We start from the raw sequence: 14768 nt of genomic DNA on the forward strand, positions 1-14768 counted from the left end.
GCTGTAGTCACTGTGTTCCTCAAGATTGGCAAATGACTCAAACTTTTGACAAACCAAAAATGAATGGCAATCAAAATGAATGGCAATCAGTTCTGTCAAAATTTTGGAAATCGAACTTAAATGATTGAATCCCATTGGGGACTTTTGGTCAATTGCACACAGGCCCAAGGTGTCTTGACCAAGTAATACACATTTGTATAAGACGAATTTGTGAAGCAACTGGCCTGAAATGGACTTTTAGCACCAAACTTCAGCCTCTATACCCACATTAAGTCTAGCCAGAATGAATGATCTCCCTTGACAAAAAGGTGTAATGTACATTTAAAAAAAAATAATGCATATCCTTGTGTGTTGTTTGATTGTGTGTGTGTGCGACTGCGTGCGTGCGTACGACTGCGTGTACAAGTGTCCGTGTGTGTGCCACAGCTCTCTGACCTTCCTTTAATCACTCCCCATGCTTCCAAAAAAAAAACTCTCTCACCCCAACCCCTGTTCCCTCTCCTCCTGCTGCTGGGTTGGCTAATGAGAAACCTGCCATTCTGTCATTTACCGTGCACACAAACACACACATGCACGCACTGTCCCTCCACCCACACACACACAGAACCTCCCCTCCCTCACCCACACACACAGCTCTCCACATGCTCCTCACCCCCCTCCTCAGGAGGTGGAACCTTGCCCACCACGTGTCATCCGTCATCTCCTGGCTGCCTGATGGGCGATGCCACTCAATCTGTCTTCCCTAGCCACGACAGCCCCAGCCCAGCCCAGCCCAGCCCAGCCTCCCTCTCACCTCAGCGGACAGAAAAAACACAGGGAAAAGAGGAGGAAGACTGGCAGAATGAGGATTGATGGAGCACCCTGACAGTGTCCCAAATGGCACCCTCTTCACAGAGCCTATAGGGCTCTGCCCAAAAGTAGTGCACTATATAGGGAATAGGGACGTACACCTTCAGTGATTGGGGTCTGGCAGGGCCCTACCAGGGAACAGCGTTGGGAATAAATGAAAAACGGTGTCACTTCTCAATCTGAGGCCTTGGCAAGTCTGGAGGCAGCACTGCGATGAGCTGAGCATCTGCACAGTGTGAATGTTAGGTGAAATTCACAGACTCCGCAGGAGCGAGAGGGGACCGAGAAGAGAGAGAGGAGCGAAAACACAGTGTTGCACTGGTGGAACTGCACTAGAATGTGTGTTTAGCAAGTTTTTTTTTTATCCATCCTTATCGTGCCTTCCATCCTTCTATTAACTTTCCATCCACCCACCTATCCCTCCATCCTCAACCTGGGCCCTAAAACAACAGCTGTGCAACAGCTCTGAAGGGAGTATTTTTCGTGAGTATTTTTCTCCGCAGCCAGTAAACTGTGTAAGCCCGTATCCTTGCCAGTTCTACCAATAGAACGTCTCTCAAACAACCTCGGATGTCTCTATTGAAGATCGACGCACAGACGCGGATTGTCATGTACCATTGCCTTGACTCGAGAAATAGACAAGATTACAAGTTCTGTATAGCTCTGTACAGGGAACCACACCGAGCTCTTAACACCCGAGAGCATTAGTAGACCGCCATCTCTTACCGACGACATATGGCTGTAGTTCTATTTGGGATTCCAGTGTGTCTGAAAAGAGAGCACGCTCCCACATCAGAGATGCCAAAACAGCATCCACTAGCCACCACATCCAGCAGCTAGCAGAGAAGAAACATTAATATTTCAGCGCCAAACGATTAAAGTCACCTAGTCCTTTTCATCATTGTTTAAAGTAAGTGAACACTTTCAATGTTGACCTCCTTTCCCCTGGAGTGGGAAGGAAAGAAAAACAACTGAACGAGGCAAAACGGAAACTGGGTGTGAATGCTAACAACTGAGGAGAAGCCCCTGATTGAAAGGAGACGATTGCAGGCATTTGGTTAATCACTGCATCAATCCATCTCTTCTGTGGACATCACTCGTTATTCCTGACAAAGGTATACTCTGGTATCTCTTCTAGGAGCAGCAGGGCTTCCTCTCCTGTACAGCACAGTTGCTGAAGACTCTTCACCGAGTGTTAGAACTGAAAGCCTGAGTGTGTGGCTTTGGTGTGTGTGCGTGGGCGTGGGAGCAGCCTGAATCTTGACTGAAGGGAGACACAGCGGGGGTCCTGGGTACCTAAGGGGTGGGGGGGGGGCAGTGCCATGGTTCTTGCTGTGCCTTTAACAGACGCCGTCTGCATTTAGTCACAGCATTTACCACTCACAAAAAGAGATAGCAAAGGCGCAGGAGATAAAGAGTGCCACAAATTTCACAGCACCGTGTGGACTACCTCTGCATCTCTCTCTCTCTCTCTCTCTCTCTCTCTCTCTCTCTCTCTCTCTCTCTCTCTCTCTCTCTCTCTCTCTCTCTCTCTCTCTCTCTCTCTCTCTCTCTCTCTCTCTCTCTCTCTCTCTCTCTCTCTCTCTCTCTCTCTCTCTCTCTCTCTCTCTCTCTCTCTCTCTCTCTCTCTCTCTCTCTCTCTCTCTCTCTCTCTCTCTCTCTCTCTCTCATATATTCAACCACAGCCATATTGTTTGGAAAAGGGAAGAGAAGAAAGATCACACATATCTCCTCTCAGCCACTCAGCAAGGTAGTCTGTTCTGGAACCTAGGCTATGGACAGCTTACAAAATGGCTACTAAGCATGAGCGTGGAGTTTGGAATCATAGTTTATTGAATCACAAGTGGATGTGAATGGCGCATTTAAGCTTGAAAGCTAAAAAACATTTCCTTGTCACATCTCAAAAGGACTCTTAACACATTAATGTTCTCAAAGAGGCAATTCACCTTGTGCTTTTACTATGCCAAATAATTGTACATTTTGGTGGCCCCAGGAATCAAACCCACGATCCTGGTGTTGCAAGCACCAACTGAGCCCTACAGGACCACAAACATGGTGGGTGAGCCATGTCTTCTTACCCTAGCCTGTCGGTAAGTGCTAATTTGCCGTAGTCACACGAGGGAACAAAACAGCCCAGACATGGAAAACAGAATCAATCATCAAAGCAGACACCTGGCTATTCCTGTACACAGTGGCTCACCACCCCGTCACGTGTACACATAGATTTCCACTCAGTAGTGCTGAACACCAAGGCAATTTTTTAGTGCTTGCTGACAAAACGCTTTATCATTTCTATTATTATTTGTGAGATACAACCTCTAAATCAAACATAATGTTCCGTGTGCCGTCCTCAATCAAAATGAAATAAAAAGTCAACGATTTCCTTGAACAAGCGTATCACGAAGTGTCATATAGATTACATAAAGGCATCCATTATCTGGAGAGATATATCCACGCCACACTCAACCAGGGACTCGTGAAGAGACCGAGACAGAGACTGAGACCGAGATAGAGACAAGCTGTGGTGTCATCATAGTGGGTGTGTGTGTGTGTGTGTGTGTGGGTGTGGGTGTGTGTGTGTTCCTGTGGTATGGATGTGCGTTTATACTCTCTTTCCATCACTGACCACACATCCTCCGACAGAGCTACTGCAGGATCAGACTTGCAGGGTGTTACTTGTCCTTTTACGAAACAGCCACTTGAAGTCAGGCGGAGGCAGTGTGGGATGGCAGAAAGAAACTGCCAGAACTATCTCTTTTGAAAAGTACCTTGAATTTGGTCTCATGTCTAATCAAGTGATAGTGCTCACCTGTCATCTCTGACAGCCACAACAAGACAGGCTGCTGCGTCAATTTTATTGAATGCATCTCGCCCACCAGCACCCCAGCTACACTTCACCAAAAGGCCACGGGAGAAGGAAAAGGAAATAACTCTCAATAACACACTTGGCCAACAGGACTGTCTGAGTAACTACAGCATGACCTACACACCTTAGGGATCGGAGAGGAGCAAGAGGCCTTAACACTCTAAGCAACCCACATGAAATAATACTATGGTATACTATGGTATAAATACTGTAGTATTCACTGTAGTGCTTTTGCAGACTTTACTATATTGTTCACTGACTAAGTCAGAAAAAAAATGACACTGAACACTGTAGTATTTAGATTTAACTATAGTATAAATACTGTACTAAAATAAAGCTGTAGTACATACCATGGTAATTCATTTAGTGTTTTTGTGTATTGTAGTACACATAAATATTTCCTGTAGTGTTTTTGCGGACTGTAATATATTGTCACATTTACTGTAGTGTTTTTATGGACATTACTGTAGTTTTTACTACAGTATAGTGTTTCTGTTTTATTATCTTTGACATACTGTAGAAGTGGAGGCTTTATCCTTCATGAAACCTACTGGAGAAATTCTAAAATAACACATTTTCCAGAACCTGTAGGTGATGAGGACTGGGGTTTGAAATGGATAGTTCAGAGCTTCTGTTTTTTAAATTACTTGTAGGAACAGAATATGGTATATCCTTGGCATGTAAGTTTGTCATGTACAGTATGGGTGGCACAAATTGCGATATGGTGGAAGGGGAATGGACAGGTACTTTACTGTTATTTTTACTATGGTTAAAAAAGTGTCGTGTTTTTGCGGACAATATTGTAGTATGAGAGGTTTTTTTTGTGTGTGGATAATACTGTAGTATTGAGGGATACTACAGTGTGTAGTGTAATATTCTACAATATACTACAGTAAGTACTGTAGTATTTTATAGTAATCTGTAGTATTTTTTCATGTGGGAAGTTGAAGTGAAAATCACTTGTCGATTCAGGGCAATGCCAGTGGTGCAGCACTCAACACTCGTCACTAATAAACAAGTCCAAATCTCCCCTCCAACCAAAAGACAGACAGTCTGTCTATCAGTCTGTCTTTCTAGAGGCTGGGCAGAATAGATGTAAGAACACCACAGTCCATCCAGACAGACAGGCAGTGATATTTTACAGTATGGAACAGCGTGTCTGGTTTACAGAGCAGTACAGCTAATTCAAATATTCACAAGCATTTCCCGGTAGAGGCAGAGTAGCAATGGGAGTCGGAGTATGACGAGGCATTAAAGATTAAAGCAGGTAGCTGCCACCGGCGCCCAGTTTGACTGACGTTCCAAAGAGAATGCAGCTGCCAAGTCAGAGGTGCCATGGTTACACCTTCTTCTCTCATTGCTTGCTAAAATTAAAACTTCTAAAAATACAGCCTGCCTGGGCTGAGGCTCGGAGAACTGACTCATCCATATGCATGAGAACGGTGTTCCTTCTCCGCTCTGTCTGTTAGTTGTGGACGGGCCGTCTGCTCTGCTCTGCGGTGCTGAGCCTGAGTCCCAAGACATCTCCAGGACAACTGACAGACTGAGCTATTAGGAGGCATGTGTAATGTCTAATGATAGACAATGCCCCCGAACCGTATGTTGACCAGGGGGAGGGGTTCTAGAGGGGGAATATCAGGATAATCCCAATCGTCTTGAAGAACCATCTGGCCTAAATGGTCATGAACTCATTTAAACTACAGCCAGAAGAGGACGGGCCACCCCTCGGAGCCTGGCTCCTCTCTTGGTTTCTTCTTACAGTAGATTCCTGCCACTGTAGGGAGTTTTTTCCCCTAGCCACTGTGCTTCTGAATCTGCATTGCTTGCTCTTTGGGGTTTTAGGCTGGTTATCTGTCTAGCACTTTGTGACAACTGCTGGTGTAAAAAGGGATTTAGGAAATACATTTGATTGGTTGATTCATTGATTGACAATGTCACATGGAGGTCAACACTATTTGTCTGATAAGTATTGTATGTATAGGCTAGTTGGTGTAAGGCTATGTCTAGGGGTGTTTCTGTTTGTGTGCACAGTGCATGTAAAGTACATGTGTGTACTGTATGTGTGCTCACACGTGTGTGTGTCTCTGTGTGCAAATGTGTGCTCACACATTTTTAAAAATATTTTTATTTTATTTAACTAGGCAAATCCATTAAGAACTAATTCTTATTTACAATGACGGCCTACCCCGGCCAAACCTGGACGACACTGGGCCAATTGTGCACCACCCTGTGGGACTCCCAAACGCGGCCGGATGTGACGCAGCCTGGATTTGTGTGTGTTCAAGTGCACCCACGAGTATGTACGTGTGGTTATACCTAGGCCTAAATTCTCTCACTTACCTGTTGGATGAAGGCCTCCGCTCCTCGGGGGCTGAGCAGTAGGATGGCACGTCTCAGCGTGTCCCTGTAACGGTTGAGCTCCTCTGTCCTCATGGTGTTGAAGAGGTTCGAGAAGACCTTACTGATGTTCCTGTCTACTCTCTGTAGAGATACGTCCAGCCCCTGCCGAGATGTCTGGTCCAGGAAACTCTGTAGGCCACGGATATCTGAGGAGAGGAGGAGGGTGAGTGGGGTTAGACTAACTGGACTCAAAAACCCCTCTAACGTCCTGCAGAGCCCTCTGAGTACATCAAACATACCGCATAATTATGGCCCACAGCATCCATTGCACTTTTTTTTACTCAGATTCCATCTCTCAATAGCAGAATTTGACTAAATGTAATATTTCCACTGTGATTGCTAGCCCGTGGTGGTTCTAGTGTTAACTGGCATATTTGAAACCCATGACTGGAATACACAAATAATGAAATCACTACCTGGCGACAAGGACTGTCATTTAGATAAACGCACAGACAACAAACAACGCTGCTTTGAGATTCAACCACAAAGACCAGGGAGGGAAATGATGTGGCAAGTGGTAACATGGTCGGCACAGCTTGTCCCATGAATTAAACGCAGACATTGAGGATTGGCTGATAACTAAAAAAAACATCTACAGTGAACCTGAAACGGTTTCTCGATCAACACTTTGATATGCTCAAAAACAACAATCACACGCATCAAAGGCGAACAAGATCTGCCCTATCCTTGAGCCAAACGTTAAGGGAGGCCTCCAGCTAAACAATCCGTATGTAACAGTGGAAGAGGCTTTTACAACAATGTCAGCAGAAGATAGGGCATTGCTGACAAGCACGAACAAACATTTGAAAAAGGTGGATTTATTGCCTGGGTTAACGGAGGAGGTCGAGGCCCTCAAATCAGGAATGGATTACAACAATAAAATGGAAGAAATACGAGCTGAAAATAAGATATTGACAACGACCACAGACTCCCTTATAAGCCACCCCGCAGAGGCTACGGTAGGATAATAACGCAATGAAAGCGGAATTACTTGATCTGAGGTGCAGATGTATGGAGAATTAATATTGTTATGATGGGAACAAAGGAGGATGAAAATGAAAACTATCTGGCAACTCGTGGATAAAGTCAAGCTTTTCATGAAACTTCATCTCGAGATAACAGGTGGATACAATTGATTTTCAATGGGCTTATCATTTCGGTGGCAGAGGGGAGGGAAGGCCCGGTCCGTTCTCCATCAGTGAACAATTTCTCCATGAAATAGTGGCGAGAACGTGCCCTGTATCCCACTTTCAAAAGGCTCCGAGCAGAGAAGCCAAAAGTTTGTCTTGAAGTCGATAAGTTGTATGTAAAAAAAACAATTCTTCAGGGATTCGAAGATAACAATGTTGGCTATGAGTGATACCTCATGCTGAGGTAGTCCCCGATACGCAACATTACACCGCACTACACGTTACAATCTTGCATGATGGACTCATCCTTTTTATTCATACAATACGGAACCTTGGACAATATGGACTTAAAATTTGTCTTGGGTTTATGGGAAGGCAAAAACGGCTGAGGCTAACTTTTTTTTATTTTGAGGACCGTACATATGTTAAAATGGTAAAACCAAGGTTGGGTTTTGAGTTTGATCTGATACAATGTCATTTTAGCGATTGGGGTATATTGTAACTTCAATGCTGTTACACTGTAGGTAGCTGCCCTTCTAGCAGATGTGATTTGGGATGAAAAATATTGACCTGTCTAATGTGGAACTAGGATAGGATAAACGATTGATACAGTAAGAGGGTCAATAGCCTGTCTAGGTTCTCTACTGGAGTAGGCCTATTCGATCCTATAACAATTGGTGTCACTATCGTTAAACACCATTTCAACCATAAATCTCATTGGAAAAAAAATGCAAAGGACGTATTGTTCAGATGCACACCAGCAAATGGGTTAGGTGTTGGTCAAAGGGGTCAGTTGACTCTGCTAGCAACTGGCAGGTTAACACGGGGTTAAACTGAGTATAGCTGAAATTCATCATTAGAGCCAATATGATAACTGGCTTATGGAAGCACTTCTCTATGCCAGAAGTATATTGTGTTTTTACACAACCTATATATGCTACCGGTATCTTTCCTCCCCAGTGCTATAGGTCTATGTGTTAAGCAGCGATTGAGCAACAAACCTAGTGTTAAAAAACAACAAAGAGGAAAAAGGGAAATCCAATACAAATATTCTTTACTTTGATAGGTCTGCCGTTGGGATGAAATGGATGCGATATCTATCTATATGCATATACTGTATATAGTGCCTTCAGAAAGTATTCATACCCTTGGACTTTTTCCACATTTTGATACATTGTGTTGCATCCTTTATTCAAAATGTATTAAATATACTGTTCTTCTCTCTCCCATCTACACACAATATCCCATAATGACAAAGTGAAAATATGTTTTTAGAAATATCTGCAAATGTATTGAAAATGAAATACAGAAATGTCTCATTTACATAAGTTGTGTTACAGTCTCAACTTTTCTTCTCTCTCCCATCTACACACAATATCCCATAATGACAAAGTGAAAATATGTTTTTAGAAATATCTGCAAATGTATTGAAAATGAAATACAGAAATATCTAATTTACCTAAGTACAAATATTCACAACTGACCCCTTCATTTACATACTTTTTAGAAGAACTGTTCGCAGCGATTACAGTTGTGAGTCTTTCTGGTTTCTAAGAGCTTTCCACACCTGGATTGTGCAACATTTGCACATTATTCTTTTCAAAATGATTGTTGATCATAGCTAGACAACCATTTTTAGTTCTTGCCATAGATTGTCATTTAGATTTAAGTCAAAACTGTAACTTTGTCTTTCAGGAACATTCACTGACTTCTTTGTAAGCAACTCCAGTGTCGATTTGGCCTTGTGTTTTAGGTTATTGTCGTGCTGAAAGGTGTCTGTTGGAAAGCAGACTGAAGCAGGTTTTCCTCTAGGATTTTGCCTGTGCTTAGGTAACCTTCTTTTTTATACTGAAAATCTCCCCTGCCCTTAAAAATGACAAGCGTACCCATAACAGGATGCAGCCAGCACTATGCTTGGTACTCAGTAATATGTTGTATTGGATTTGCCCCAAATGCAACACTTTGTGTTCAGGACAAAAAGGTAATTACGTTGCCAATTTGTATGCAGTATTACTTTAGAGCCTTGTTGTAAACAGGATGCATGTTTTGAAATATTTTCATTCTGTACAGGCTTCCTTTTCTCTGTCAATTTAGGTTAGTATTGTGGAGTCACAACAATGTTGTTGATCCATCCTCAGTTTTCTGCTATCACCGCCATTAAACTCTGTAACTGTTTTAAAGTCACCATTGGCCTCATGGTGCAATCCCTGAGCGGTTTCCTTCCTCTCCAGCAACTGAGTTAGGAAGGACGCCTGTATCTTTGTAACGACTGGGTGTATTGATACACCATCCAAAGTGTAATTAATAACTTTATCCATCTACCCTTCTTCGTGAGGCATTGGAAAACCTCCCTGGTCTTTGTGGTTGAATCTGTGTTTGAAATACACAGCTCGACTGAGGGTTAATTGTATGTGTGTGGCACAGACATGAGGTAGTCGTTCAAAAATCATGTTAAACACTATTATTGCACACAGAGTGAGTCCATGGAACTTATTATGCGATTTGTTAAGCAAATGTTTCCTCCTGAACTTTAGGCTTGCCATAAAAAAGGGAATGAATACTTATTGACTCAAGACATCACAGCTTTTCATTTTTTTTATTAATTTGTACAGATTTGGAGAAAAAAAAAACATAATTCCACTTTGAAATGATGAGGTATCATGTTGAGGCCAGTGATAAAAACAAATCTCAATTTAATCCATTTTCAATTGAGGCTGTGACACAACAAAATGTGGGAAAACTCAAAGGGTGTGAATACTTTCTGAAGGCACTGTATGTCAAGTAACTATATTCCTACTATGTACAGTTGTGAAGAAAAGACAGAGTGAAGTGCCATGTATGTACAATGAGTCTAGATTGCACACGTAACAACAAACAAAAAGAGGTGTTAAAAAATAGGCTATTAAAAACTTTTGCTGTGTTTTGGGTTCGACAACAGCAGAGCAGCCTTGGCCCAGACATTGTGAAATATTGCGAGACATTGTGCATTGTGCCCCACACTGTGGAGTAAATTGCCTGCCTGTCGATCTCTGCTGCTGGCAGTTCAGTAAGTGTTGAGCGGAAGGAGAGTGGTAGAGGAGGTCTCGGTAACTGGGTGCTTTCTTTATTGTGTTCCCAGGGCCTCTTACTCACAGTCCTAGCCTATGGTGGGGCTCCGGTAGCTAGCACCTGTCTACAAGTCATCTTCCTTTATCTAGGAGTAACAACTCACCACCGAAGAGAGTGGTTTCATTGCGACAATTACTTCTCATTTGCATCATTCTCTTCTTGGTGTGATAACCTATTCAGCTATCACTGAAGTGATCCATTTTAAATGTCTGAGACAGGTGGGTTCATTCGAACATCTCTCATTCTCCTTCTCCTTTCCTCTCATCGCTGCCTATTAGGAGTGACAGGTCGCTTGTAGAAAGTTGTGTCTGGCTGTCTACTGTACTCCTATGTAGCTCCCTCTCTCCAGAGTTTAGTGGCAAAAATCCTGCTGAGTCTATGTTTCCATGGTGAAAAAGGAGATGGTAACAGGTCTTCTTTCATAATGTCCTCACCAAGTCCTCTCACCAATTACAGTTGTTGTAGTCGCTACAAAACAACAACAAACAACAAACATTTACTTCCTGTTGATTCATCCTGAAGAGTACAGTGAGTAGTGCCTTGTGGGGGGGGGGGGTGTAGTCCTTCTCAGAGCGAACCTGGCAATTATCTGTATTAATCAAAGTGTGTGCTAGCACCACTTCTTGGCTTGGGGAGATTACTATGAATCATACATGGGGCGGCTAACGTCTTACTAGCGTTTAACCCCTGCAGGTAGAATTTGCCTTGCTGTGAAACCCATTACAACGTCCACTTTGCATGTTTTCATTCCTGTTATTTTATACCGTTATGGATGTTGTGAAACTATTGGTATCCACTTATACTGAACAAAAATATAAACGCAACATACAACAATTTTACTGAGTTACAGTAAATTCATTAGGCCCTAATCTTTTTTATTTCACATGACTGGTCTGTGGTTGTGAGGCCGGTTGGACGTACAGCCAAATTCTCTAAAACGACTTTGAAGGTGGCTTATAGTGGAGAATTAACATTCAATGGCAACAGCTCTGGAGGACATTCCTGCAGTCAGCATCCCAATTGTATGCTCCCTCAACTTGTGTGACAAAACTGCACATTTTAGGGTGACCTTTTATTGTCCCCAGCACAAGGTTCAGCTGTGTAATGATCATGCTGTTTTATCAGCCTCTTGATATGCCACACCTGTCATGTGGATGGATTATCTTGGCAAAGGAGAAATGCTCACTAACAGGGATGTGTGTATGGACAATTTCCAGGGATCTTTTATTTCAGCTCATGAAACGTGGGATCAACACTTTACATGTTGCATTTATATTTTTGTTCAGTATATATTTCACTTGGGGGGGGGCAGACACGGCTCCTTATCATTCAAAGCCTAACTTTGGTGGGTTTGAGAAATCCTTGTTTATGAACATTCTAGATTTGCATTTTCCTCACTTTTCCTCAGCTAATCCCTATAGATTACAGCCCAAATCTTTTGTCGGCTGCAGAGAGAGTGGCAGTGATGGGCTCTCCAAAGCTGCTTGGCTTCGCCTCATGGACTTCAGCAACAGCTGCTGTGATCCCAGTGAAATTTAACTAAGACACTTAGGGGAGCATCATAACAAGCAGCATAAGAGATAATCAAAGAGGAGCAGGAGAGCAAATCTCATCAAAGAGGCCCAATCTCCAACCGTCTCTCCACTGGCGGGAAACAAATGGGATTTTACAGGATGTGACTTTCTCGCTCAGTCTCTCTCTCTTTCTCTCTCGCTCTCTGTCCCTCTCTCTCTCTCTTTCTCTCCCACTCTCTGTCTTTCTCTCACTCTCCGTACCTCTCTCTCTCTCTCTCTCTCTCTCTCGCTGTTTCTTTATTCGTGGGTTATGTGAATCATCATGAGGGCTGCCACTACCGCGTGAGGAGAGCAGAGAGCACACACACATCCACTTGCGTGCACAGGCACAGTCACGCACACTATTCCTAGCCACAGACACAGACCGCAGAGGTGAGGTGAGGGGCTGTGTGATACAAGCTGACAGTCCAAATATGGCCTTTTGTGTGACAGTGCTGCCCCCAATGCAATGGATCGAGGTAAAAGCATGCACGAGAAGCCAGCTGAAGTTCATGTGACGTAATACTCCAATCACCCTGCCCTCCTCTCGACACTGCATGACATAATCAAATGATTGTGATGCTAAGGTGAGATGCTGTCAGTGGATGGGTTGTACACAGTATGTCATCATGATAGGGCTAAATAACAAAAACAAGCAAACATCCAATCACACAATGATGACCCTCAAGAGAGGGAAGGACGGAGGGATCAAAGGGGGAAAACCGAACAGCTCATAGGATGATATCACCAGCTATCACAGAGAATGTCCAAAATGGTACGCTACTCCCTATAAAAGTGCACTACTCTGGGCCAGGTCCCCTAGAGTAGTGCACTATATAGGGAATAGTGTGCCATTACAGTATGTAAACAGCTATTCCCCTCTCTCATCATCAATGAAATGTCCTAAATGAGTATCCATGTAAACAATGCAAGATACATGGGATTAAATGTTTACTCAACGCAGGTGTCATGAATGACATGACATTTGAAGTGTGATTAAGCTAAGGCAGAGATCCACTCGGCCCACAGCTCACATTACAGCCCAAACTCTTTACAATCAGGTTCTAGCCTCATTCAATATTCAAACGGAATATCACTTTTCAGACCCTCTGTTTGTTTTGAATCCATTATATTGGTGCAAATCAAAGTAAACGCAAATGAACATAAACCATCATGCGCTGACAGCTGTGCACTGCCGAGCACGGGGAAATGTAAGAATTGTGAATACGAAGGTCCCACTGACAGTTCATTTTTGCTCCAATCCTCATAAAAAGACAAGCATTTTAATTAGCCCCTTCAGTGAGACTCACATGTGTTGCTTTGTATGACAACGCATTTTATGTTCTATTTCCTGCTGTTTTGAACAATAATTGAGACTTTTACATTTTCATCTCTGCTGACAGGTGTGACATTTGCCTTCAGGAGACATATTTTTCATCGGCTGTTCAAGCGGCCTGTTTATGGATGAGAGATTTCTGCTATTGAATAACCATAAAAACACCCTGTATGATCTTTCAGACAGCTGTAAGTAATAAGCAGAGAACAGGACGGAAAAAGATGGAAGACAGATGATCGAATTCAATAGAATAGAAGCCGACATACATCGCCGCCAATGTTGATGCTGTGTTGTTGTTGACAAACCTCTGCGCGCGCACGGCACGGCACGGCACACACACACACACACACACACACATACACACACACACACACACACACACACACACACAGCTCTTATTTTAAAACTGGAAGGATCTAGCTAGCCTGAGTGCCAGTCTGTTTGTGCCATCGTGCCAATTCCTTGTCACTCATTGTAATGCCAATCATTTTTGTTTTGCTTGACGAGGACTGCAATTGTATAAGCAAGAGCACAAACTGATCTGGGAACACACTAGGAAAGATCTACCTGTGAGGGATCTACTTACGAAGCACTACCTAGGCTCTAATAATGTTGTATGTTTTCAGTTTCCAAAGCCATTCTGTGATTGTGTATGACCACAGGAAAAAAGAGCTACATGCATTTCAATACAAGCCCAATCAATGCATTTTGAATGAGAACAGTTTCACTCTGGGCTCAGCTCAGTCCCTTCACATTGTTGTTGCATGAGGCCCGACTGGAGAGAGGAGCTAGCGAACACTGTCCTAGTCCTGCAATCTGTCACCACCATCTGCCCTCAGGACAGAGAGAAGAACCTTGGAGACATGTGTTATCTCGCTGTGATGTCATCTGTCTGTCTACGCGCCACGCTCCACACCAGCCGACTGAGGAGGGAAAGAATCGCTCACCCGAAAAAAGGTGGAAGGAAGAAAACACCAAAGAAAGGAGAAGAAGGCACCTTGGACAGCCAATTACCTGACGTCGGAGAAATGCTACACGTCAACCTTTTACGAAAGCCATTCTCGCACCCGCTGGAAGAAAAAAAATCAAGTTTTCCCACAAGAGCCCTGGCAGTAATGTGACGAGCATGTCCTGGAATGGTGGGATTTAATTGTGCGATTGTATAATTGAACAGTGTGTTCTCTCCATTGACTATACAAGCACTAAATGTAAATTTGCCCCTCAAGTAGCAGCTCTTCTCTCTCCACGAGTTTTCATGTCCTGCCAAGGCGCTATGCAAATGGGTCAAATCAAAGAGCTACGCTAGATTTTAGGACCGCAATGAAAAATCGATATCGCAGGGATCTGACACATCACACGTGAGGGCAAGGATAACGAGTGTCGGTGATAACTCGATTTTCCCTCTGCATAAACAACCCTTGATACCGTACGACACCCAGATATCATGTAAGCGTCTTAATGTTTTCCAGCTATGGCGAGGGCAAGCTAATTATGCTAAGTGTGGCTTTCCACAAGGTCAGATGGTT

The 14768-nt window shown here is 43.4% G+C and overlaps 1 protein-coding gene across 3 annotated transcripts in view; it reads right to left on the bottom strand.

Moving 5' to 3' along the window:
* The window catches only part of LOC110499015 (glutamate receptor ionotropic, delta-1-like), a 428806-nt gene that overhangs the window by 144762 nt on the left and 269276 nt on the right, over positions 1-14768 (bottom strand). For all 3 annotated transcript variants that reach the window (XM_036955857.2, XM_036955858.2, XM_090212430.1), the window contains one exon: positions 6056-6261. In XM_036955857.2, coding sequence (XP_036811752.1) covers positions 6056-6261 — 206 coding nt within the window. The remainder of the gene's footprint in view (positions 1-6055; positions 6262-14768) is intronic.

Source organism: Oncorhynchus mykiss, chromosome 20 (assembly GCF_057628025.1).
Source record: "Oncorhynchus mykiss isolate SJ-2025 chromosome 20, ASM5762802v1, whole genome shotgun sequence".
NCBI classification, from domain to species: domain Eukaryota; kingdom Metazoa; phylum Chordata; class Actinopteri; order Salmoniformes; family Salmonidae; genus Oncorhynchus; species Oncorhynchus mykiss.